Here is a 26,408-nt window from a genome sequence, read left to right as displayed (position 1 = left end):
GTACTCACTTGGCTCTCTCTGATACCACCTCAGTAGGGACTTTGGGTACCTCATTACAGACTGGTGAGGGTGGAGGTCTAGGCTCCCCACCTGGCCTCTGCTCATATGAGTGGAAGTAGGGCTGCGGTTTTTTTCTGTGGTGTTAGTAGAGTGGTTACTGGCTATAAATTTCCCACCTGGTTAGGCTCTACCTTTCCTGGTCCTGTCACTAGGGAGAGCTGGCCTTTAAAAATCTTTCCTGTTGGCATTCTGGGTTGCTGGCTTCTCCAGCACCAAGGATATATGAGGCATAAAAAAAAAAAAAAAAAACCCAGAAACAAAACCTGTTGTTGTGTTGTTCCTCAGTTTCCAAGATACCAGCAAATCTGCCTTCTTTTCTCCACCTTTCAGAATCCTCCTAGGTTGGCCTTACATATGGTGTCCAGGGTTTTTAGTTGTGCTTAGAAGGATGAATGGAAGAAAGTACCTCTATTCCATCTTTTCAGAAGCTGAAGTCTTGAGTTAATTTTTATATATGGCATGAGGTAAGGGTTGAGGTTCTCATTATCCACTCCCCCACTACCATTGATGTCCATTTGTTCCATTACTGTTTGTTGAAAACGCTGTCTTTTTCCATGGAATTACTTTGGTACTTTTGTCAAAAATCAATTGATAGGTGTTATTTCATTTCAGGAAAAATTTCTGGGATTACAGTTTTAAATGTTAGTTCTATTACATTGTTTTATTTTTGTTTTTCAGACATTCCAGTTATACAGGTGTTAAATCTCCTTTGCCTATCTTCTGTATGGATTTCTCTCTTACCCTTCTGAAAACTCATTCTTCATTTCACTCCTAAATTCTTTTTCCCTTGCTATAATTTCTGTCATATCTATTTTCCCTTGGACTTATCTGTTGTCTCCTTGTGATTTCCAAGACAATTTTTTCTACTTAACTTTATTTCTCAGATATGTTTGTCTTTTTCTTCAATTTCTCTCCTAAGTTTGGTCAGCTCTCATCTCACATTGCCTAGTTATCCATACATTTTTATTTTGAACTTTTGAATCTGATTTGTGGTGTTTTGTCCTTATCAACAACTGTTTGTTTAATTATATTTAATTCATGTTGGAAAGTTGTGTAACAGTTTTCCTCTGCTTTGCAGTTGTTTTTTTGTGGAGTATTTTTATTACCTGAAAGGTTTTCATCCTTACTTTCTATGTTCTTATGTAGAAGCTTTGTATGGTTGTTGGGTTCATTTTTCTGATAATGAGGAAATATGTTACAGTCTCCTGGACCAAAAATTACATGTGATTTTGTGAAGAGTAGGGGAGGGGTTTGGGCAGCTTACTTGATTTCTAGTTCAAGAACACCTTCTTATTTAGTACAGTGAAACCCAGTTTCTTTTTCAGTGGTGCCTAGTGGGGAGTGTTTGTCTAGTTCTAATTCTGTGATAAAATCCTATCTCTGGAGGACCCTGAACCTCAGACACTTGTTTCTTCTTTCCCTACATCACTGAGCCCCTGAAGTCGCGTCTCTCACTGGCTTCTCCAGGTTACCATCTCCAGTGCCTTGTACTTTCCAGGCCTCTCCTTTCAAGTCCCCAGAAGCAACACCCTGACCTAGCAGGTCTCAAACCTGTTCTCAGTATTTCCCTGCTTGGCGGGGGGTGGCGGGGGGGGGGGCTTCTCTCCTGTGGATGAATGAGTTGATGTTGTCTGTGTTCCAGCATTACTAGGACCCTCCTCACTCTCCCTTCTACGTACAATCCCTGCCTGATTCTGCAGGTGTGAGGTTTGTTTTCCCACTTACATGTAAATTCAAGTTTGTAGTTTTCTTATTTCCCATATGCTGTAGGCATGGACTGTGGATGATTTTGTCACCTCTCCTTATCGACCACATGGGTTATGGAGCACGTAGGGAGAAATCTAAGTATGGGTGACTGCTGTTGTCTATGGGAGCCAGCCTCTTATCTTTTTAGTTTCTGCTGGATTTGTAGTTGTGCCCACATTGCATTTTTAATTTCCTTCTTTCCTTCTTTTCTTCTTTCCGTCCTTCCCTCCCTCCCTCCCTCCCTTCTTCCTTCCCTTGATAAACCCTTTTTTTCCCCCTAAAGTTCTGTCCATTTTAATAGGCTACTAAAGTCTCAACTTTGGCCTTCTTGAGCTTCTCTATCATATCTTTTTCTGTTTCATTAGTTCTTTTTTTCTTTGGCTGCGTTGGGTCTTCGATACTGCAGATGGGCTTTCTCTAGTTGCGGCAAGTGCGGGCTACTCTTTGTTGCGGTGCGTGGGCTTCCCATTGCAGTGGCTTCTCTTGTTGCGGAGCATGGGCTCTGGGTGCACGGGCTTCAGTAGTTGCAGCACACTGGCTCAGTAGTTGCAGCACGTGGGTTCAGTAGTTGTGGCACGTGGGCTCTAGGGCGGGTGGGCTTCAGTAGTTGTGGCACGCAGGCGCAGTAGTTGTGGCTCAAGGGCTCTAGAGTGCAGGCTCAGTAGTTGTGGCGCACAGGCTTAGTTGCTCCATGGCATATGGGGTCTTCCCAGACCAGGGATCAAACCCATGTCCCCTGCGTTGGCAGGCAGATTCTTAACCACTGTGCCACCAGGGAAGTCCTTATGTTCTTATTTATTGTTTCTTTTCTTCTGCTTTCTTATTGTAATCTCTTTCCCCATTTATTAGTTGAATACTCAGCTCTGACACAAGCCTTTCTACTTTGCTAGGGTGTTTAAGGCTTTAACTTTGACTCTAAGAATTATTTTAGTTTTATATTACAAGTTATGAAATGTCATATTTTATAGTTCTAAATCTTTTTCCAGGTTTCATTATGATTTCTAATTTGATCCATTAGTTATTCATAAGTACAATTTTGAATTTCCAACTGGCAAAGATTTCTTTATTGGTTTAAAAATATTTTTCCTGTTGATTCCATTTTTTTTTCTTGTATTTTATCACCCCTTGTATTTCAGATCATCCATTTGGCTTTTTGTCCCTTCTGCATGAAGAACATCTTTTCTAATTTCTTTTAGTGAGGTTTGATGGTGGTAAATTCTCTCAATCTGCCTGAAAAATCTTTTTGCCATTGTTTTTGAAAGCAGTTTCAATTTGTATGGAATTCTAGTTGGTTAGTTATTTCCTCTCTGTGTTTTGAGACTATTCCACTATCTTCTGCCTCCTGCTGTTTCTGTAGAGAAGCTAATCATTAGTCCAAATGCTTCCATTGTGTGGCTCTCTCTTCTCTCTATGGCTGCTTACATAAAAACCTTTTTATTATGGAAAATCGAAACAGTGTTAAGTAGAGACACAAATATAATGAACCCCTATTTGCTGCCACTCACCCTCAAAGCAATTATCCACATTTTGCCAATCATGTTTCACTTTTTTTCTCCCTTTTAATCACTTTAGGTATAACTGCGTATGTAAGCATCTCTAACAGTTAAGGATTTAACAACTACAATAGCATTATTACACCTAGCAAAGTTTATAATAATTTCTTAGTGTTATCTAATACCTATCCCAAGTTCAAATTTTACCAATTATCTCAAAAATAACTTTTTTTTTTATTATTAGTTTCTGCTTTATAACACAGTGAATCAGTCATACATATACATCTGTTTCCCCCATCCCTTCCCTCATGCATCTCCCTCCCTCCCACCCTCCCCATCCCACCCCTCCAGGCGGTCACAAAGCACCGAGCTGATCTCCCTGTGCTCTGCGGCTGTTTCCCACTATCTATCTACCTTACGTTTGGTAGTGTATATATGTCCATGCCTCTCTTTCGCTTTGTCACAGCTTACCCTTCCCCCTCCCCATATCCTCAAGTCCATTCTCAAGTAGGTCTGTGTCTTTATTCCCGTTTTGCCCCTAGGTTCTTCATGACATTTTTTTTTTTTTAATTCCGTATATATGTGTTAGCATACGGTATTTGTCTTTCTCTTTCTGACTAACTTCACTCTGTATGACAGACTCTAGGTCTATCCACCTCATTACAAATAGCTCAGTTTCGTTTCTTTTTATGGCTGAGTAATATTCCATTGTATATATGTGCCACGTCTTCTTTATCCATTCATCCGATGATGGACACTTAGGTTGTTTCCAGCTCCGGGCTATTGTGAATAGAGCTGCAATGAACATTTTGGTACATGTCTCTTTTTGAATTATGGTTTTCTCAGGGTATATGCCTAGTAGTGGGATTGCTGGGTCATATGGTAGTTCTATTTTTAGAAAAATAACTTTTTATTATTGATCTGTTTGAATCAGGATCCAAACAAGCTTTGCTCATTTGACTTAGCTTAATCTGTTTGCGTCTGTTTTACTCTGTGACTGTTTTCTGCTTGCCATTTATTTGCTGAAGAAACTGTAAACCATCCTGGATTGGGTTGACTGCATCCTGGTGTCATTTAGCACATTTCTCTGTCCTCCGTATCTCCTGTTAACTGATATTTAGATCCTAAAACAGGCCGTCTGAACCTTGGCACTATTGAAATTTTGTTGGTGGTGGCTGTCTTGTGCGTTTTAAGATGTTTAGCAGCTTCCCTGACCTTTCCCCTCTAGATGCCAGTAAGTACCCTGTAGTTATGACAACCAAAAAAAAAAGTCTCCAGACATTGCCAGGTATCCCTAGGAGGCAAAATCACCCTTGTTTGTGAACCGCAGATCTTGACTGTGATCAGGTTAAACTCTTTGGGGAAGCTTCATAGGTGGCTGGCTGCGTGCTTCATCTCACGTGCCATCCGGAGCCACATACCATCTAGTGTTTTCCTTTGGGCAGAGCCCGATCCATCCACTGTAAGGTTCTCCACCAACCTTTCCCCTAATGATCTAGTGGGCACTGATGATTGTCACCCAGATCTGTGATTTTATTTGGCATTTTCAGTTGTGAATTTATAATTCTATCATTCCCTCTGCATTAATTATTCTGACATTTTCTATAAGGAAGAACTTCCCTCATCAACTCTTTGGTTACCCTGAAATGCAGTTTGTATTTGTATTAGCAAGACACATGCTTAATTCCGTCCCTTTACATATGAGTTTTCAAAGTAGCGAGTTGGTACACTAGGAACTCCAAATACAGTCATCGAGAGCTTTAACAAAATTATTGTTCTGAATCTTTGGATTTTAACGTGTTTGGTGTGTTTCAGTCCTTTGGACTCACTGTTCTGATGCTCAAATTGTCCTGTCTCTGGGTAGTGGGAGCCCCTTAAAGTTGGCTTTTTTACCTTCTCACAGCCTGTTGTCTTTGACAGCTTTCTGCTTTCATCTGTGACAAAACATTCCAGGATCATTGTGTACCTTTCCTGCCCAGACCTGGAATAGGCCATTTCTCCAAGGAGACCTGTGTCCTGGACACCTGCTGTTTTTCCAGATCTCCCTTTCCGTCCTTCAGGGTCCTTTTGCCTCCAGTGGCCTCACCTTCAGCTCCTCTTTGGAGGGCTGCCCTTGACCACTAGAGGTGCTTCCCAACACGTGGGGGATGGAAGATGGAAGTCCCTGAGGGTTGACTCCCCCAGGTGGCCCTCACCAGGCAAAGGAATGCGGCAGGTGAAAGCCCAGCCCTCTGGCTTCAGGTCTGACAACTATGAGGCTTAGTTCAGACCCCAGGGTCCCCCGAAGGAGCAGCTGACGCTGTTGCAGGACTTTATCTGGAGCTCTGCCCCTCTTCTGGCCTCCTTCTCCGCCCTGGTCTGCCTTCTTGCTCCCTTCCAGTTCCTTCTGGGAGTCCGTCCTTAGTCAGTCCCTTGCACGTGGACCCTCATCTCATGGTCTGCTTCTGTAGAACCTGATCTGAGATGCTGTGGTTCCTTTGGTGAGAAATGGTATTATTTACCAATGTGGTCATTGCTACTAGATATTTACTGCTTTCAGGCTTTTTAGGACTTTTTTTTTTCTTTTTTAAAAAGAAGAATATACCATGTATTCTTTTGGCATTTGTAATTCAAATGTAAGATTATAGGATTTTTACCTAACTACTTAGATTTTATATTTGTATCTCTTTTCTGTTACCCTGAAAAATTTGTATTTTTGTCTCTTTTTTTTTAGAGCAGTTTTAGTTTCCAAGTAAAATTAAATGGAAAGCACAGAGACTTGCTGTACACTCCCTGCCCCTGCCCCGTCAGCCTCCCCCACCCAGTGGTACATTTGTTACGGTCAGTGAGCCTCCATGAAGCACCGTTGTCACCCAAAGTCCAAGGTTTACAGTAGGGCTCACTCTTGGTGCTGTACCTTTTAAAGGTTTGGGCAAATGTATAATGACCTGTGTCATTGTAGTATCATACAGAGTAGTTTCACTGCCCCAAATTCCTTCTTTTGTCCTTTTACTTATTCTGTTTTTTTAAATAGTATTGTTTAAAAAAATTGTATTTAAAAATTTTTTGTCCCTACCATGTAGAAATGCAAGCAATTTTTGTCCTTCAGTTTTGTGTCCAGCCAGAGTTGCCAAACAGACTCTCTTATTCTAAATAATTTTTCTGCTGTTTTCTATGTAGACACACTTATACTGCCTATGATATATAATTTTTGAGCCATGAACTATTTAACATCTATTTTTCAATTTCCAGTTGTAAAATTTGAATCTTAATTAACCTTTTGGTTTCTGATTATTGCCTTAAATTGCAACTTAATTGTACTGTGATTAGAGGACATGACCGGCATGATGGTCTTCTTTGAGACGAGAGATTTACGACCGCTTTATGGCTTAGCATATGGTCGACTTTTGTAAATGTTTTATGTATGCTTAAGAGGAATATGTTTTCTCTTAATTTGGGGAACACTTGGCTTCTTCTATTTGTCTGCTAGATCAAGTTTGTTAGTTGTGTTGCTAAATATTCTATATATTCACTAATATTTTGCCACACTGACCCCTCGATAATTAAGAGAGGTGCATCGAAATCTCTTTCTGTAGATAGCTCTTGCTTTGTGTGTGTGTGTGTGTGTGTGTGTATTTTTTTAAGTTTCTATATTTAATGCAGTTATTTTGAATAGTTTGAAACACACAGTTCAGTATAGGAAACATGCTAACAGATGACCAAGTACTGTTGTGTATGTTTCTAAAATAGTAACTATGTGTTTCTGAATCTCTTTTGTTAGGCTTTTTCTTTTATTTATTCTTTTTTTCAAAAAAAAGCTTATGTTAAAATATATGTGTTTGCTTTCTATATTTTAAGCCACTTTATGTATATTTAAAATTGCTGTGTCTTACTGGAGCTGAACTTTTTGTCATCTTCTGCTGACCCACTTTAACTCTAATAATGATTTTTTCTTATATTGTATTTTTCTGATGTGAATATATACCTGAGTTTTGTTTTATTTTGTTTTTTTAATGAACGTTTGCCAAGTGTACGTTTTCCCATCTTATGACTTCCAGCCTTTATGTGGCCTCGATTTTAGGCTTGTCTCTTGGAAACTACATATAACTGTATTTTTTAAAATTCCATCTGGATGATCTGTGTCAGTCAGTAACCAGGTTCCGTCTGCTTGTATGTATTGTGATTATTAGTTTACTTGGACTTGTGACATTTGTTCCATTTTTCCTATGTTTTTTCCTCCTTTCCTTGCTTTTTAGTATTGAATAATTGGTTGTTTATTTGCTTTCATGTCACATTTTTCTCTATATATTAGCTTATAAACTATGAATTATTTTTTAAGTGGTTATCTTATAATTCTATCATGCATGCATAACAAAATCTATAGTTATTTTATTAAGTTCTAAGACCTTAGAGCAGCAGCTGCAATCACATTTCCCCCAGCTTCCTTGTTAGCATCCAGCGTTTTGGTCCTTTTCTCCCCCACAAAATAGATATTGTTATTGTTCTGACTTCGTAGGCATTCAGGATGAACCCTCCCCAGAACGTGTCACTTTTGCAGGAGGGTTATTTTGAGCTAAGGGCAGTCGAGTCCCTGTGGGTTCAAGAGAAGCAACTGCCCCTCCCTTAACTACCTAGAAGAATTTAAATTGGGGATTTTTCCCAGGAAAGAGTTATTACCAGAGATAAATGTTATCTGAGTGGCCCCATCTGTATGGCAGGGCAAGCATCTAATTACCAAAACCCTGCCCTTTTTTATATTGACCTATGAATGACCCTCCTGTCCTTGGAAGCCCCAGGCTCCTGTCCCATTCCTTAGCTTAAGGTGGTGTATATACTTCATTTACCCTTCTGTCTGACCCTCTCACGTATGTGTGGTTCCCGTATGTACGAAGTTAAATTTGATTTTCTCCTGTTAATCTCACGTCAGTTTAATTCTTAGACCAGTCAGAAGAACGTAGGAATGTAGAGGAAAATTTTCTTCCTTCCCAACAACTTTATAGAGATTGTGTTTATTTATTGATAGATTTACCAATTTCTTACATTGCAGACCTTCCTTTAATATCATTTTCTGTCTTTCTGAAGTACAGACCTTCCTCCTCTAACATTATGCATGCATTTCTGAAAATGCCATGCATTGAAAATATTAGGCCTTGTAGAAAAAGTAAGGTTAAGAGCAAATTATTCAAGATATGCAACTCTTTAAACAGAACACTAACATAAACAAGAACAATCCGAGTGCAAAATGATAGCGAAGTTAAATCTCTGTTTGCATATGCACCCAGTATCAAGTCTTCAGCCCTGCATCCTCCTCAGGGCCCTTTGCTTCTGGCAGAGACCAGCCTTGTCTTGCTCTGTGCAGCAGTGACTGGAGGGGAATGAATCGGGACCGACAGAGGGGCTCCCTTCTCTGCCCTGCTCTCCTCTCTGGGATTTTGCCCCTCATTCCCAGACACTTTGTCGCCCTCAAACCCCGGTCTTTTACTCCTCCTCCCAGTAGGCATGTTGCTTTCTGCTTCTGACAATGGGGAAACGGCCCCACGTGCACAGGGCTCGCCTCGTGCCTCCTTTTCTCCCAGGTTCTGTCCGTGTCAGCTGGTTCCTGTGCCTTTAAACAGTTACGTATTTTTTTCAGCTTTTATAGTTGTTTTTAGTAGGAGGATGAGTCCTTTTTAAGCCTCTCTGTCATAGGCCATGGAAATGCTGGGTCAATTTTATAGACTTCTCTTGCTTGTTCACTTTTTAAAGACTCATTTTTTAAAATTTCTTTACATATTTATGTTTAGTTCTTTTATAGTCCTCATTTAAAGGTACTTATATCTGAAGTCCATTGGGGGTTATATATATATTACTTGTTTCTGTTGTCTTTCGCCCACCTTGTATGGGGGTGATGTTTGTTTTCTGGTCCTTGTATGTTTGCTGATGTTTTTTGTTTCGGGTTCATATATGACTGACCTCAATCCACCCTTTCTGAAGTGGGCTTTGTTTGATAATCAAGCCCTACAGAAAAAGAACTGTTTGGTTGCTTTTTCAGTTCTCCCAGGGATGGTACATAGCTATAGGAGAGAAATTCTTTGGACATGTTGGATGCCTGGGGACATTAGGCTTAAGTTCTCTTCAAGTTGGAAATGATTGCCTTGGTCGGTGGGGATTCTGTGGGCCAGGTGAGGATGTTCTTGTCAGAGAGGACTTACCTGTGCTTTCCTGGAAGCCCAGCGCACCACCCGCCTGGTCTCCCTTCAGTCCTCTGGAGGGGGTGGTTTAATGTGGTGCCTCACCCCAGCTTTGGTCGATCGTGTCCCCACAATGTAATTCCTCCGTTCAGCCTCAGTTTCTTAATCTGCAAACTGGAGGTAATAATATGTGCCAGTAAGTGCCGTTGTGAGAATAAAGCACCTGGACCAGCCCGGCACATGTTGTTTTCAGTGAACATTCTGTTCCTTTCTTTATCCACCCCCCTCCCCCATATCTGGCCATCTGGCTTGATTGTCTTCTGTTTCAATGAATTAATTTTTGTGACTTAGTCTTTTTTTTTTTTTTTTTTAACAGCTTCCAACAGGATATTTCCTTAGTCTGTTGTAGTTCTCCTTTTGATCCTCTCCCTTTATTCCTGGTCTGTTTTGACTTAATTGATGATTTCTGCTGTTGTTGTAGTAGTAAATCTATTTCAGGGGAAATATTTTCATCCAGGCTCTGGCATCTTTGTTCCACTTTTTTTGAGCAGAAAAATTCTTCATTCAGTGTATATTGGTTCCTTTTTCCCAGTTTACTTGTCCTTGGGTTTGCTTAATTGTTATTGTGGAAGAGTCTGAAAAGCTGTGGTTTTAAAATAATAAATGTTTCTTAATTTAAAAGTTACACATGCTAATCACAGAAAAAAAATTTTAGTGTTAAAAGTATAGTGAAGAGAATTGAGATTGTTATCAGAAAGCCTTGCGGAGATCACCACAGTTACTGTTATTTTGGTGTTATTTCCTCTCCCTGTATATGTTATTTTTCATAGTTGAGCCCATCTGGGATATACAAGTGTGTAGCCTGTCTTTTTTTTTTTTTTTTTTAACTTACCTTATCATAAGCTTCTTCTTTAAAGTTTATGATAAGTCATTTAAACTATTTGTATGCATTTTTAATATTCATAGTATGATGCTTCCTGTAAGTATTGCACACTTAGTTGATCTCCTATGGTTATACTTTTCATAGTTTTTGTTATTGTAAAAGAACTTATAACAAGCACCTTTGTGAATACAGATGTTTGTGTGCATGCTTGATTTCCTTAGGAGATAATTTTGTACAAATTAAATCAATAGACAGAATTTTTTACTTTAAATAAGTATTGCCCAGTTGCTTTCTTAGAAGATGCTATAATTTATGCCTTCAGCCAGGAATTGAATGGTGCTGGGTGGTGACAGCTGACATTCTAGGAAGCATCGTAGCTGCTGTAGCTGAAGCTGGTTTCACGTTCGGGTCAAGACTGTTTTCTCTGGCCCGGCCGTTCTCTGCAGGACTTCAGAGTGGCCAGCAGCCAGGGGAGAAGCTTAGAGCCTTCGTCTTCACACATGCTGGAGGGAACCTCCCTCATTTCTGCCTTTGTGCTTCTTCCAAGAAGTAAAAGTGAGGTGGACAGTGGGCATTGGCTCCAAGTCACTGCGCTGTCCTCCCTGGCGTCCCTGGGGTCTCAGGAACTGTTACCGGCAAGAATGGAAACATACATTAGGATAGTTAAAAATGAAACAGTGTTGTGAGAAACATACTATGCAGAACAGCAAAATCTACTTAAAAACAGTGGTCACAGCCATTTTAGCCCTGGGGACTTTGATTTGTGGGTGCCAAGTGGAGGAGGGGGTGCTGATAGCGCAGAGGATGGGCCTTAGGGAAGAGGGGGGATGAAGAGCGAGGAGGAAGGGCCAAGTGGGTGTGTGGGCGACGGCAGTGCCCGTGTCCTCCCTGAGTCAGTGTCCTCTGCGGGCCCTGTGCGGCGGGTCAGGCCTGACCGGCAGGTTCAGGAGAGCGGCCTCAGGCCAGGCCGGCCCCTCTCCTCGCTGCCCTGTTGGCCCCGCCCCAAACCCCTGCAGCGACAGCAGGAGCTCTCACCAGGCAGCCCGGGATGCCTTCTCTCGAGGGGTGAGCCCTGAACTGGGATGGGGGAACCTACTGGCCCTGGTCTCTGGGGCTGAAGGCGGCTTTGATGTTCTTAGAACATCTAGATTTATGACCCCTAGGGAAGCAGAGAAGTCCACAGCCAGGGACGCCCGCTGGGCTTGGTGCTGCTCCCCTAGTGACCCTGGTGAAGGGAGAGGTGAGGCAGGGCCTCTGGGTCTCTGCGGCAGATGGCCCAGGTCCTCGGCGCTGGCACGGCCCCTGCCGTCGTCTGCCTCAGTGGCGGCCTGGCTGGGATCGCAGGGGCCTCATGTGAAGCTGTGTTCTTAGCCGCACGCCCTTCCCTGGGTGGGTCCACGAAGACCTGTGGGGTTGGAGCTGGGAGAGTGTCTGTCGCCCCGGGGCGAGACCTGCGTGATGTGGGTTTATGAGCCACACCCCTAACTTGGTGGCTTCGTGTCCTTGCAGGGGGTAACGTGGACCTGGAAAGCCAAGCAGAAGGGAAGAAGGAGGTGGAAGCTGACGATGTGATGAGGAGCGGCCCCCGACCCATCGTCCCTTACAGCTCCATGTTCTGCTTCAGCCCCACCAACCTGTGAGTCTTGTCACCAGCCCGTGTCCTGCCTGTGCCGTCCTCTTGTCCATGGCCCACGATCCATGTGTACACGCTACCAGCGAGTGCTAGCTGTGACCTGCTCCTTTCCGTGCATCAATATCGTGGTTGATCACCACAGCATCCCACAAAGCACACAGTACTATAACACCTCACTCTGCAGGTGAGGACACGAAGCCACAGGGAAGGCCGGCGTCCAGACACACAGCCCGTCCATCTCAGTGGTGGAGCTGGGATTTGAACCCAGACGGTTGGTCCCAGGGCCTTGTTCTTAACCCCCACTGCAGCCTTAGTTTACCTCTGCACACACACGCCCAGTTTACATCCGTCGTGCATATGTGCTGCCCTCCGCCCACCTTCCATCAGAGCCAGCAGGTGTGCGTCACAGTCAGTCATGTGTCTGTGCACATTTTCTCCCCTCTGTTTACACCACCATGAGTCTCATCCACTCATCAGTCCACCTGCCTTCATTAGCTCAACCAATATTCACGTGCCAGACAGCGTTCTAGGTGCTGGGAATACGTGGTCATGAGCAGAGCGGACAAGGGCCCCGTCCGTTCTTAAGCTTACAAGCGAGTGGAGAGGCAGACAGCAGACAGGACGTTAGGGAGGGGGTGTGAGATGGTTCATGGAGGGAAGGGCTAAGAGGAAGCGCAAAGCGGGGACTGGAGATGCAGACGGTGGGGGCTGCTGATACGAAGTGGATTGGAACAGAGACGTGGCGGGGGGTCGTGAGAGCCCACCAGGCAGAGACGCAGGCAGAGCAAAGGCGGAACCACACCACCCAGGGCGGGCAGCGCAGCAGGGTCTGAGGAACTCGTGCTCCGTGCTTTACCCATGTGTCCAGCCAGCCCTCCTGCCCCGGGCATCCAGCAGTCTTTCCACCAGCCCCCGTCGTCCATCCCCCCACGTTCCTCCTTTCAGCATACGTCTGTGGGTAGCTTGCTCTGCTAGGGGCTTGGAGTAAGATGGCGGTAGAGACAGGTAAGGCCTCGGCCTCCAGCACCGACCGGGTGGTGTCCGTCAAATGAGTACAATGCGGACGGTAAAGCAGGGAGGTCTGGTGTCTTGGAGCAGGTGGGGCGAGTCAGGGGAGTCTTCCTGGAGGAGGTGAGAGATCTCAGGTGAAACCTGAAGGGTGAAGAGTTAAGATGAAGAGGGAGGAACCAGTATTCTTGGAGGGCGGAGAGAACTTAGAGTGGTCCAGAAGTGAAAGACATCAGGCTCAGAACAGCTAGCGACAGTTGCATGGAAAAGCACAGAGGTAGACAGCGCTGTTGTGTGTTCTGTGGAGAAGTAGAGGTGACACCGAGAGCCCTCAGAAGCTTGAGAGGCTGTAAACAGTTGGGGGTGAGTGGTCACTTGGTTAGACTGCACTTCAGCAGAGCCCTTTGGTGGGAAGACTGGAGACGAGACAGGGAGACCGTGTAGTAGGTGGCCGTGGTTTTCAGGAAGAGATGGTGGTGATTTGGTGAGGGTAGCCAGAGTGGAGGGGTTTGGGAGCGAAATGCTTGGGGAGAAATTTTGGAGGCAGAATCTGCAGGATTTGATGGCAAATTAGATGTGGAAGGGGGTGGAGATGTGAGGGATGGCAGCCAGGGTTTCTGCTTGACAGCTGGGGGCCCGGCCAGGCTGGGGGTGGTGAGCACAGACCCTGTGGAGCCCGGGGAAGCTGGCAGGTGGCACACAGCCGGGGGACTTGGGGGTCTGAGCGAGGGTGGAAACTCAGCCACAAGATGGACCGGCAGCTGTTGATTAGAAGGAAGGGGGCTGGGATGGAAGAGGGCCCGAGATGGAGCGTCGTGGAAGTGGAAGGAAAAGGGTCTCCATTAGGAGGGAGAAGTGCCGGCAGGTCACTCGGGGGCCTGGGAAGGGCAGCTCGGGGAGCGTGTGGGCTGGAGCTGGACACGGTGGTCAGGGTGAGGAGGACACAGGCATAAAGTCCAGTCCCTTCCAGGGACAGAGAGACGTGGGTGTCCTTGGGAACGCTCCGCGTTGGCGAGAGGAGCAGGTTGGACGGGCTGGTGGGCAGTGGTGGAGCCAGCAGAGGCAGGAGGGCGGCCCCCGTGAGCACGTCCTCCGGGATCGGCTTCACTGTCCCCTGCGAGGCCTTTGCCGGCCTCCTGGGCACTGTCTCCTGCTGAGTCGTGGTGTGTGTCAACACCTGAGCATCTCCTGTTGCTTTATGTTTACCGGTGTCTTGTTCACCACTGTGTCCCAGCCCAGAATGTGCCTGAACAGAGCAGAATAGTGGTGGGTGGAGGCGGGCAGGTGCACACATGCAGCTCTGGCGGCTCCGACGGGGGCACCACGCCCAGCACTGGGGCTCGAGAGGCACCTGCTCTCCACGGGACTGTTGGTACTCGGCCTCTTCCCCCACCCGCAGCAGAGCTGGAAGCCCGTCCAGGGCACGGCAGCCCCACAGCAGGTAGACGAGCAGGCCTGGCTGGGCCCCAGTGGAACTTCATGTAGTGAACGCGCCAGACCGACTTGGCCTGCAAGCTGTGGTGGGCTGGCCCTGCCCAGGGTTTCTGCAGCCTTCCCGCCACCTACCTTCCCAGGAATCTGGTCCCCATCAGTCACCTGGCCGCTATCTCCCGACCACAGGGACACGTCCCAGAGCTCAGCTCTTCCTACGGGGAGGGGCCAGCCCAGCCCTCCATGGGCCTTAGGTGACCCGTGCTTTGCCTTCCAGGCTCCGCCGCTTCTGCCATTACATCGTGACCATGCGGTACTTTGAGATGGGCATCCTCGTGGTCATCGCCCTGAGCAGCATCGCCCTGGCTGCCGAGGACCCTGTGCAGACAGACTCACCCAGGAACAACGTGAGCGCTGCCGTCGGGCCGCGGGGGGTCTGGGGACACAGAGAGCGGGGCGTGCCCGGGATGGGAGGGAGGGCGGGCTGCCGCTTCAGGGGTGCGCTCCCACAGGGACGCTGGCCTCCCCTCCCCTCCTCCCCTCCCAGACCCTTGGCCGCAGGCCCCAGGCTGATGGGTTGTCGTTCAGGCTCCGGCCCCTGCTCGAGCTTCTGGCCTCGCCTTTGAGAAAAGCCTTTCCTTTTGGTTCCAGGTGCTGAAGTACATGGACTACATCTTCACAGGTGTCTTCACCTTTGAGATGGTGATAAAGGTGAGATGTGTGGTTGCCCTGGTGACCCCGGGACTCTGCTCATCCCCCTCGTGACTAAGATGGAGGCACGTGGCAAGTGTGCCCTGGGCATGCACACATGTGTGATGACATGAGGGCACCTGAGCCCTCAGGTAGAGGTTGTGTCTTGTGGAGACACAAGGCCACATTTCTTAAGGATTCGCCACAGCATCACGTCAGCCTTAGGAGAGCTCGCAAGCGCTGGCCCTGGTCTCCGCTACCTGCTAATGGAGACCCTTCTCGCGGAGGGGGACAGGCTTTCCTTACGGTGCGGCGTGAGCGCAGCCCGTGCAGGGTTGTCTCAGCAGAGGGGGAGGCCGGGACCTCGGCCGGAGGAAGGCGAGCAGGGACAGGGCGGTGGCCTCAAGGCCCAGAGATCACGGCAGGTGGGTGTTGAGGACTCGCCAGTGTTTGATCCTAGATGGAGGGTGACCGTGTCGCTGTTGCGACTTCGTCCCTCCTTTAGGTGTTGCCAAGTGGCCTGTGCTTTCCACACGGGTGCGCTGGGTGCCTACGGGCTGACTCAGGGCGGCTTCTGTGTACGCGAGCACGCGCTTCAGTTCTCTCCCAAATTCCTGGGGGAGGCGTTATCGGTTCATTTTACAAACGAGGACACGGAGGCCCAGAGGCGTTAAGGTGCCGCTGCAGGAGGGGCAGAATCCGGCAGCTCTTCCTCTTGCCACACGGGGCTGGCACTCCTGGGTCTGGCGGGCAGCGTGCTCCGGGCAGCGTGTGCCTGCAGCCCAGCGATGGAGGAGAGACTCACTCAGGCTCCACAGGAGCAGGGGGCCCGGGAAGGATCTCAGCCAGTCATGACCATGCAGGGTCATTGGGTCAAAGGCATGGAGATCCAAACACCCACTGAGGCTCTAAGAGGCCATTACCTGAGCTGTGTCCGCTCCCCTGACAGGCGTGACCCCTTTTCCTGACAGGCGTGACCCCTTTTCCTGACAGGCGTGACCTGAGCCGTGTCCCCTTTCATGATAGGCATGATCAGGGCTGTGTCCCCTCCCCTGATGGGATGTGACATGAAGCGGCACCCTCCCCCTACCCACGTCGCTGGGCTCTGGCTCTGCCTTCCTCTTCTGAAATACTCTGTTCATTGAAGTGTGTTGTTGCCCTAAAGATGATCGATTTGGGACTGCTGCTGCACCCTGGCGCGTACTTCCGGGACCTCTGGAATATTCTGGACTTCATTGTGGTCAGTGGGGCCCTGGTGGCGTTTGCCTTCTCGTAAGTACCCAGGTCTGCTCTGACTCTTGCTGGACTGCAGTCCCCAGAGCCGTGATGAGTGTGGGGGGTGAAGGAGGGAGGGGTCCATTGGCCTCCATGGCTGTCTCTAGTCAGTCCCCCTATGCCTGGGGCTGGGCTGTGGGGCTGGGAGGACCTCAAGGCTCGTTTGTCCCTGACCCACCGCGTGGCTCTGAAATTGGATAGGCAGGCCTCTGCTTATGGTGTCTGCCTCTTGGGTCCTTCAGAAAACTTCCCGTGCCCGGACGCGGCTGCCCTGCTCGGTCACCCAGTGTGGGTGGGTGCAGCCGGGGGTCTCCGCCATGTTCTGTGGCTCCCTAGTGAGCGACACTCAGCCCTGTTGTGGCCGGGCTCCCTCAGACCCTACACAGTGGCGGGCGTGAGGCGGGCGCTGGGTGCTCGGGTGGAGCGGGGGGCGGGGTGGGGAGACTTGGCGGAGGTGGGGGGGGATCCAGAGAGATGGACGCAGATACGGAGGGACGGGCTCATCCCTGAGCCCCCGGGGAGGCCTCCTCACTGACTCTCTTCTCTTTGTCTCCTGCTGCTGGACTCTCGGCAGGAGCTTCATGGGGTAATGCCTCCCCCCTGTCGCCTCACTGTCGCACGTCACAGCACGCTGCAGCCCCCCCTCGTGGGCCGTTTCATCACCATGCCGCACCTCCGCTCACTTCCCGCCACCGTCTGGGCTGCATGCTGCCCGGAGCCATGTCCCCAGGGCCACACGTCCCCGCCTCACCTCTGGGGGCCGGGTTGGGGGCTGGAGCTGGGCGTGGCCCCCCCTTTGGCGAGCAGGGAATCCTGACCGAGTGCTGGAGGCTGGGCGCCTGGGCCCGGAGGGCAGTGCGTGCTCTGGGTGGGAGCTGTGTGACCTTGGCTGCCAGGATCTTGGCGATCCTGAGACACTTTCCCACGTGTCTCCCCTGGAGACAGGGCTTTCTTGCTCTTTCCTTTTTCCACAGCGCCTCCCTGAAACGCCCAGCATCTCTGACCCTCTATTGTTATAAAACAAAATTCAACTGAGTGAATCTGAAGGTCTAATTGGGTTTATTCAGTGATTCAAGAAACAGGCAGTATCCCGTCTAGTAAGTAGAAAGGCTGTACGGGATGGAGGCTGTACAAAATTGAAGGCCTTTATAGAAAGGGAGCCAGACAAGGTTATTAACAAAAGAAAAGAAAGAATTGTTTCAGGCAAGGTTACCTCACCGGTGCTGACCAGGAAAGTCCAGAAATTCCATTCCTGGGAAAGGCTGAAACTGCAGTTCATTCCTGGTTCGCTGTCCTGGGGGCAAGTGGCTCCACTTTGGGCCTGTTGTTTCTTTTTATTTTTCCTTCTCCTTTTTCTTCCTTTTCCTCTTTCTCCTCTCCCTCCCTCTCCCCCTCCTCTTTTTTTTTTTTTTTTTTTAAACAATTCTCGCCTTCTGATCAAACTGTCAGCCCAACTGAGAGATGTGATCAAAATTTTCGGTGTGTCGGCTAAAAAAAACATACACAACCTAGAAGTTGAGAGTTACGTTTTATTTGGCGGACAAAACTGAGGACTTAAGCCTGGGACACAGCGTCTCAGACAACTCTGAGGGTTGGCTCCAAAGAGGCAGGTGGGGAGCCGGGATCCACAGGAGCTTTTGCAACACAGCCCAGGTAGTCGTAATGTCAGAAGATCACTGTTAACTAAAGAAAACCAGGCATCTCAAGTTAAGGGATTTAGTGCTTTTCTTTATATGGGAAATGCAAGAGTCTGGGCTCATTGAATCATTCCTTTGATATGTACCTGAGCTATCTGGGCCAGTATCCTGGGCTTCTCATCCTGAGTCTCCCGAGGTGCCCTGTGGGGAGGGGGTGGCTGACCTCTAGATAGGGGGGCTTTCTGCCTCCATCCTGAGCTCCCTCAGGGCTCGCCATCCAGTGGCTGTAATGTGGTGGCTTGATGGCTGCAACATCCTTTGTTTACTGCTATGGCAGGCAATATTTTTTATTCACGGGCATTAGCACCACTCTTAGCTCCTACTGTGTAGTTTTTTGCAGTTTTGATCTTTGATGTGGTATCCATAGATCATGATGTGTTTGCTTAATCCCTGTGACATTCACAGACCATAGTTCCAGGTCATAATCCTTATGGTGGTCATTTCCTTTGCTGCTTTTCTGACATTCCAGTCAGAATGGAGACCATTTACTTAGTGGTTATCAGCTACAAACGTGTATTTAAAGTTTTTGAGAGAATACGACAAACACAAACACATCAAGGGCATTATAAGCAGGATAATTCCTAATGTTTGAAGTGTACTTTGGAGCCATGGTCCCCAAGACCCAAACCAATCAAAGAAAAACCCCATGAAGAAGTCACACATTTGAGCCAAGTAGCTGGCTCCATGATCTTATGTAACTGATTTTCAACTTCCCTGGAAGTGCCAGTCCAGGTACTGTCGGTAGTGTTGGCCACAGCATAGACAGCTTCTTGCTCAGTTAAAGATAACCAAGGGCTATCCTATTATTAGGACCAACTTTGGCCAGAGAGTCTAAGGGTATTTGCAGGGGAATCTGCAGTGTCTTCAAGAGTTACGGAGAGGTTTCTGATCACACCTTGTGTATGTTTACTCCTAACCTAACTCCTTGTGCATATTTACTTGAAACCAAGTGATGGATTTATTCGCAGCGTTTGCTACGTTTACCCATTTAAGCCAGGGGTCAGTCAGGTTTTTAGTGTATGTGGGACTAGAATCTCCTCCCCTGAAATAAGGAGCCTTCCTAAATGCCTTGCAAAGATGGGTGCTGCTGGTGGGGTCTCCTCGTGAGTGGAGACTGATCTGATCTACATAGTCGGGATAGGTGCGAGTCTTTGGTGCCAAATCCAGCAGTCTGAAAGGCTGACCCCATTGGTGCTGGTCTGGGAGATAAAGACGAGGGTGTGATGTTTCCGTGCCAGCACGGGAGGAACGGACAGGGAAGTGTGAAGTCATGACCTGTCATCTTGGGCCGAAGCGTCTGTGTCCACGTCAGCTGCTTCTCTTCCTCTCAGTTCGATTCGGAGGTCTCCAGCATTTGTACAGGATGAGATGGGGTGTTTTGGTTTTGTTTTGAAGGATGGCTGAGGCTCTGGGTTCCCACAGAGGGAGGGGGAGGGGAAAGGCAGGCGGGGAGGTGGCCTCATCCCTGAGGGAGGCTTGGAAATTGATTTTCTCTGTGACATGTGGGTGGCAGGTGAGGTGAGGTGAGTGGTGGGGGGCAGCACGGAGGGAGCTGGTCCTCACCTCAGCCAGCCTGGCGTGCAGAGCCTGGGGCAGGGCAGCAGGACTGAGGCAGCCCCAGCTTCACCGTGCTGGGGACCTGGGAGCTGTCCAGCATGGAGCCTGCTGGAACCAGCAGGGGCTTGGCCCGCAGGAGGCTCTGCCAGGGGCCCTCTGTGGCCCGCTGCCCCTCTCTGCTCTAGGGCTTGAGAGACCAGTGTAGGGGATCAGACCAGAGAAGGGAATGCTGGGGCTTCTTCAGCTGTGAAATGTTTATCCAAAGTTCCAGTCCCTGAAGTCTACTGCCATCTGGGTAGTGAGGGGGACCTGGCGCAGTCCCTTCCAAGGGGATTTCAGGGCAGTCTTTGTTCTGACTGATTTCAAATCAGAGAGGTGGGAGAAAATCGGAAACGTTAGCTTGGTAAGTCATAGCCAGATATTTGAGGAAACTGGAGGAATTCAGGACCCAGCCCAGTTTACAGGTACATAACAAAACCTTAAAGATAATTATTAGGATTAGAATCTACTATCTCTAAAGGGACAAACATATTTTTTTCTCTTTACAATACCCCCACTTTTTTACCAAGGATAATCACAGTAAAACTAATTTGTATTAAACTTGGCCTGATTATTTGTATAAGTGCAGCAAGAAGAGTGACTGATCATTTAAGTCCTTTTTAGGGCTGCTTTGTTACAAATTTTCATAAGGAGTCTCAGACTGAACTCTCAAAAGCCTTCAAAGCCAGGAAACCAAACCAAGGACATGGCCATCAGATTTGACCTGCAATACCTTTTCAGTCACAGCCCAGCCCCGGCTGGAGCTGCAGTCCTGGCGCGGCCTCCCTGCTTCATTCCCACTGGGGGTCTCAGCATGGTGTCTGGAGGAAGCCGGTGTCCCCACTGTGGGTGGGAGTGCCGAATGACATGGCCCGGCGGGGAGGGGCTCTTCCCATCCAGAAGCTCAGCTCTCCCTGGACACCAGCTGCTGACCTGGCCCCGGCCCTTGTCCACTCTGCGGACGCCTTGGCAGGCAGCCCGTAGTGGGAGGGGCACTGGCCTGTGGTGCCTGTAGGGCCAAGGCTGCCCTGTCCCCAGGTCCTCTGGGCACAGGTGTGCACCCTGCCTGTCTACATGGGTGGCTTCTCCCTTCTAGAGGCTCCAAAGGGAAAGACATCAACACCATCAAGTCCCTGAGGGTCCTGCGTGTGCTGCGGCCGCTCAAGACCATCAAGCGGCTGCCCAAGCTCAAGGTGCGAGTCTGGAGTGGGGCCGTGGGTGTGTGTGTGCACGCTCATGTGTACGTGTGGGCACACATGTACATGTAGATTGTGCGTGTGTGTGCATGCGTGTGCATACGCGTACATGTAGGTGTGCATTGTGGGGTGCACATGTGTAACTGGCCTGGTCCCCTGCAGCTTCCCGCATGGGGTGAGGATGAGCAGGGCTGAGGGGAGGCCCCGCACTAGGGAGGCCCTGTGTCGCATGCGTGGGGCGGACTCTCAGCTCTGTGACCCTCCCCGAGGGGGCTCATTCTCCGCAGTGTCCTGTAAGGCTCCTCTTCCTCAACCCAGGGGCGCCCGATGGGACAGCGGGTTTCATCAGTAGCTGTAGTGCAGGGGGAAGGGCTGTGGAGAGACGGAGGTGGGCTCACAGGGAGATGCGGGGAGGGCAGGGGTTCCCTGAAGCGTGGTGTGGCTTTAGAATTGTGCTGCAATCTAACAGTTGCTGAGCTTGTACTTAAACTCACTTAATCCTCCAAGACTGTGTGCAGTAGCGTTCGGAGCAGCTTGGACACGTGGGCCATGGAGACCCTAAGCGATGTGGGGTTACGGCAGGCAGTTTGCTTAGAGCCGCGAGTGAAGGGGCGGCTCCAGGGGTGATGGAGGCTCCAGGGGTGGGTGGGCAGGGTCTGCGCTGCCAAGACAGCTGCTTGTGTCTGGATTGTGCCAGGTGGGGTCTCGGGAGATGGTCGTGGATCTGCCTTTGTGCACGGCCAGCCGGAACCAGGGCCAGGGCAGCAGGGAAAGGCTCACTGGAGAACAGTGATAGCCCCTGACAGGAGGCCCGGGCGGTGGTAACAGACGGGAGTCTCCTCTGGTTCATGGACGTGCCCCAGGTCCCTGTCCTGAGCTGGCCTCCGCATCACCGCTTCCCCATCCCGCTTCCCACCAATGGGCAGGGGCCAGGCACGGTCCTTGGCCCGGCCTGGCCCCTTCCCTCCGCGTCAGCCCGTGGCCTGGCAGAGTGGCCTGACCCCGGCCCCAGCACCAGCTTCCCCTCGGCATCTGGCCCCCCTGCCTGCAGCACCTTTTCTAGCACCTCCTGCCCACCCCATCCAGTCCAGGATCACCCTTCTAGAGGAGGACAGCGCAGGCAGCTTCCCACACAAGGCAGCCGGTCCCGGTGCAAACCCTTGCGGGGGTCACGGGCCTGGCCCCGCCCCTCATGGCTCCACCCCCCGCAGGCTGTGTTTGACTGTGTGGTGAACTCCCTGAAGAACGTCCTCAACATCCTGATTGTCTACATGCTCTTCATGTTCATATTTGCCGTCATCGCGGTGCAGCTCTTCAAGGGGAAGTTTTTCTACTGCACCGACGAGTCCAAGGAGCTGGAGCGGGACTGCAGGTAACCGGGCAGGGCGGCTCCTCTGTCCCTAGCGCCGCGCCTCCCTGGCAGGACGGGCCCTTCCTGCCCGCACACCTCAGGGAGCTCCGCGTGGCCACTGCCGGGCGTCCCGTCGGCCCTCGAGATCCAGGCTGGGCCCTAAGGTCAGAGGGCCGCCCCGGGGTTGGAGCCACTTCCCCGTCCCCCTGGGGCCTTGGGCCCCAGCAGAGCAGACAGGAGAGGCGCCCTCAGGAGGAGGAGTGAGGGGGAGGGTGGCACCGTGTGGATGCCGTCCTGGACACTTCACATAAACGGAATCCTGTGATCTGGGGTCCTGTGTGTCCAGCTTCTACCACTAGTGCTGTGGAGGTGCCTCCTGCTGTGGCCTGTGCAGTACTTCGTCCCCTTTAACGGCCAGATGTTTATTCCTTCTTCAGTTACACCTCATTGTACTGATCCAGTTATCTGTTGGTGGACATGTTGGCCGTTGTGATTACTGCTGCTTTGAACATGTGTACAACTTTTTCTGTGGATAGGTGTTTTCATTTCTCTCGAGTATGAACGTAGAAGTGAGATTGCAGGGTCACGTGGTGATTCTCTTTATCAGTTTCAGGAACTGCCAGACAGTTTTCCAAAGTGGCTGGACCATTTTGAGTTCCCACCAGCATGTCTGCGATTTCTCCACATCCTTGCCAATACTTGTTATTTTCCTTTTTAAAAATGTAATTATAGCCGTGCTAGTGGGTATAAAGTGGTGTCTCATTGTGCTTTGATTTGCATTTCCCAGATGATTCACGATGTGGAGCCTCTTTTCATGTGCATATTGACCATTTGTAGGTCTTCTTTGCAAAAATGTCTATTCAGATCTTTTACCCATTTTTTAAATTAGGTTGTTCGTCCTTTTTATAACCGATTGTTATTGTTCTTAATATAGCCCTGATACAAGTCCCTTATCAGATAGATGATTTTCAGTATTTTGTTCCATTCTGTGTGTGGATGATGTCCTTTGAAGCACAAAAAAAGCTTTCAGTTTTGATGTAGTCCAATTTATTTGTTCTTTTCTGAGGCCCCCTGTGTTTTCTTCTAAGAGTCTTATAGTGTTAGCTCTTACATTTAGGTCTTTGATCCATTTTGAGCTAATTTGTATACATGGAGTGAGGTGGGGTCCACATTTATTTTCTTACCTGTAGATACCCAGTGGTTTCAGCACCATCTGTTGAAAAGACCATTCTTTCTCCACTGAATGGATGACCCTTTTCAAAATTCAGATGACCGCAGACACGGGTTTATTTGGATCCTTTGTCTTTAACCTCTGACTTCCTCTGTGTTCCCACTCCCAGGGGCCAGTATTTGGATTATGAGAAGGAGGAGGTGGAAGCTCAGCCGCGGCAGTGGAAGAAATACGACTTCCACTACGACAACGTGCTCTGGGCCCTGCTGACTCTGTTCACGGTGTCCACGGGGGAAGGGTGGCCCATGTGAGTGCCCCCCTGGTTGGTCAGGCTAGAGCAGAGGGGCAGCCAGAGCGGGGAGCTCAGACTCTGTGTCCGTCACTAAGCAAATACCCCCCGGGCTCTTGTACTTACCGGCTGAGACATGGGCCTGCCCTTCGAGGGTGGGCAGCCTGGGGAGCAGGAGATTAGCCAAGAGCACAGCACCGTGACCTCCTGAAAACCCTTGTTTAGTGGCTGGGGGCCGGAGGGAAGATGGGCCCCTTGGCGTCTCCCTGTGCTAGCCTGTGGCCGCAGTTAAGGGGAGCCCAAGGGATGCGTGGGTTCCGGGGGCTTCCTTTGGGGCTGAGGAGACCACCCTTCAGAAGGCAGGATCGATGCTCTGCCAGGAGACCCCGCTTAGCCCAAGGCTTTCTGGCGACAGGTGAAGCTGGGTGTGGGCAGGTTACCAGGTGTGAGGTGAGAGAGAGCCGGGCAGCGCAGGACTGCTGGACCTCTCCCACCTCTCCTCCAGGGGGTGGGACCTCAGGCACACTGAGACATCCTCTAGGAGGTCCCCCAGTAGCCCTGAGTATCAGCCCTACTGGCGAGACAGGCCCCCGCCCGGAGCCATGGCCCTCCTGAGGAGCAGGCCTGGCCCGCACGTGGCACCGTCTCGGGGCTCAGCCGCAGAAGCCTCACCTGTGACACGGTCTCGTCTTTCCCGGGGCCGTGCCCTCCTGGGCTCCCCTGACGCTTGGCGCTGGTTCTTGGCCCAGGGTGCTGAAACACTCGGTGGACGCCACCTACGAGGAGCAGGGCCCGAGCCCTGGGTACCGCATGGAGCTGTCCATCTTCTACGTGGTCTACTTCGTGGTCTTCCCCTTCTTCTTCGTCAACATCTTTGTGGCCTTGATCATCATCACCTTCCAGGAGCAGGGGGACAAGGTCATGTCTGAATGCAGCCTGGAGAAGAACGAGGTAGGCGGCTCCCCTCCCACTCCATCTCCTCGCGGGCCCTCCAGTGGGCAGTGTAGGCAGGGCCCCTGGGCGCCCCTTCTGTGTGGGAACCACTGGCCAGCACAGGGCAGGGAGGGCTGCCCAGAGGAGGCCTTCTGGATGAGGGCGGGGGGTGTGCAGGGGCTCCGCAGGGTCCCAGCTCCCCCGCCCCTCCCTTCCTGTGCAGAGGGCTTGCATCGACTTCGCCATCAGCGCCAGACCCCTGACGCGCTACATGCCCCAGAACAAGCAGTCGTTCCAGTACAAGACGTGGACGTTCGTGGTCTCGCCGCCCTTCGAGTATTTCATCATGGCTCTGATAGCCCTGAACACTGTGGTGCTGATGATGAAGGTGCGTGGGGCCTGCGTGGTGGACCCCGGCGCCCGTGGGTGGGAACCCGACTCCAGCCTGGTGGAGGGCTGGCCTCCTCCTGTGGGGTATGCGCGGGAGTGGGCGTCGCCCCGGGTGCTGGTCAGCTCAGGGTGCCTGCACAGCCCTGGGCCCCCAGTCGTCTGTGGGCTGAGATCGTGAGAAGGTTCTGGGAGACAAGGGGGACCGGGAGGGGGTCCCCGTGCAGCAGGCAAGTGTGAGGGGATGTCATCGTGGGCCCCGTGGGGTGTCTCAGGGCAGCCAGGCCTGGGGCCAACGGTAGCCATTCCCCGGGCAGTTCTATGACGCACCCTACGAGTACGAGCTGATGTTGAAGTGTCTGAACATCGTGTTCACGTCCATGTTCTCCATGGAGTGCGTGCTCAAGATCATCGCCTTCGGGGTGCTGGTACGTGCCTTGGCCCCTCCTGGCCTTTAGGTTTCTGCATTCTGGCTCCCCCTCTTCAGGGGACCTTCGGGGGCCCACCGTTTGGAGCTGGGGATTCCCAGAACCCCCAGAACACACGTGACCCTGGAGGGGCCCCAGGGAGGGGGCTGCCGGGGTCTGCCCGCACCTCTGCCCCCGCCCTGCTCCTGGAAGCGGTGGGGCCGGGCTCCTTGCCTCTGGATGCGTGGCCTTGTGCTCTCTCACCTGCGGCGGCGGTGCATCTGTGCACTCACCGCCTTCTTGACTAGAGGCCACCTCCCGCAGCTCCTTGTCTGGCAGAGCCTCACCGGCCCCAGCACTAACTGCCCTTCTTTCTCTCCAGAACTATTTCAGAGACGCCTGGAACGTCTTTGACTTTGTCACTGTGTTGGGAAGTATTACTGATATTTTAGTAACAGAAATTGCGGTAAGTAGCATCTCCTGGCCCCGCAGGGCCCCAAGTGGTTTCCTTCCAGAGGTGTTCCCTCACTGAGCCTCCAGGCCCTGATGGCATTAGCGCCTCCCCCAGAGCAGATCCCCATGAGCTCTGGAGATGGAAGCTCCTCTCCAGAGGCAAGTGTGGGGATGAGTTTGGCGGGGGGGGGGGGGGGTCCTCTCGGCAAATGCTTTTTCTTGGATAAGAAATTGGTTCCCAGGAGGTCTTCTGGGCCGGTGGCCTGAGAATCACCTGGGAGCTCCATGGTAACAAGTGACCAGGAAGATAAGGATCTCCTAAATTTGTGTGTATCTAATACATACACATCTAACAACTGGTGCCAAAAAGATACAAACTAAAACCAGTAAGAATTTAGAATATTTTAAAGTATTAGGTTTGTTTTACATATACGTGGTGTGTGTGTGTGTGTGTGTGTGCACATGCTGGAGATTCTTATTCTTACTAAAATACATGAATTTTATCTAAAAACTGACTGAGGGCTAGAACATGAACTTGTCTCAACAGATTTGAAAGAATC

At 50.2% G+C, this 26,408-nt stretch overlaps 1 protein-coding gene across 1 annotated transcript in view; it reads left to right on the top strand.

The window, feature by feature from the left end:
• The window catches only part of CACNA1B (calcium voltage-gated channel subunit alpha1 B), a 197,155-nt gene that overhangs the window by 129,601 nt on the left and 41,146 nt on the right, over positions 1 to 26,408 (top strand). Inside the window, exons 21-31 of the mRNA XM_081237354.1 lie at positions 11,841 to 11,967; positions 14,681 to 14,810; positions 15,055 to 15,114; positions 16,259 to 16,365; positions 20,758 to 20,854; positions 22,069 to 22,229; positions 23,549 to 23,686; positions 24,418 to 24,619; positions 24,825 to 24,989; positions 25,306 to 25,416; positions 25,778 to 25,861. Coding sequence (XP_081093480.1) covers positions 11,841 to 11,967; positions 14,681 to 14,810; positions 15,055 to 15,114; positions 16,259 to 16,365; positions 20,758 to 20,854; positions 22,069 to 22,229; positions 23,549 to 23,686; positions 24,418 to 24,619; positions 24,825 to 24,989; positions 25,306 to 25,416; positions 25,778 to 25,861 — 1,382 coding nt within the window. The remainder of the gene's footprint in view (positions 1 to 11,840; positions 11,968 to 14,680; positions 14,811 to 15,054; positions 15,115 to 16,258; positions 16,366 to 20,757; positions 20,855 to 22,068; positions 22,230 to 23,548; positions 23,687 to 24,417; positions 24,620 to 24,824; positions 24,990 to 25,305; positions 25,417 to 25,777; positions 25,862 to 26,408) is intronic.

The sequence above is a fragment of the Mesoplodon bidens genome, assembly GCF_964165515.1.
Source record: "Mesoplodon bidens genome assembly, chromosome: 6".
NCBI lineage: Eukaryota > Metazoa > Chordata > Mammalia > Artiodactyla > Ziphiidae > Mesoplodon > Mesoplodon bidens.
Note: the sequence above shows the minus strand (reverse complement) of the source record. Positions and strands in the feature narration are given on the sequence as shown.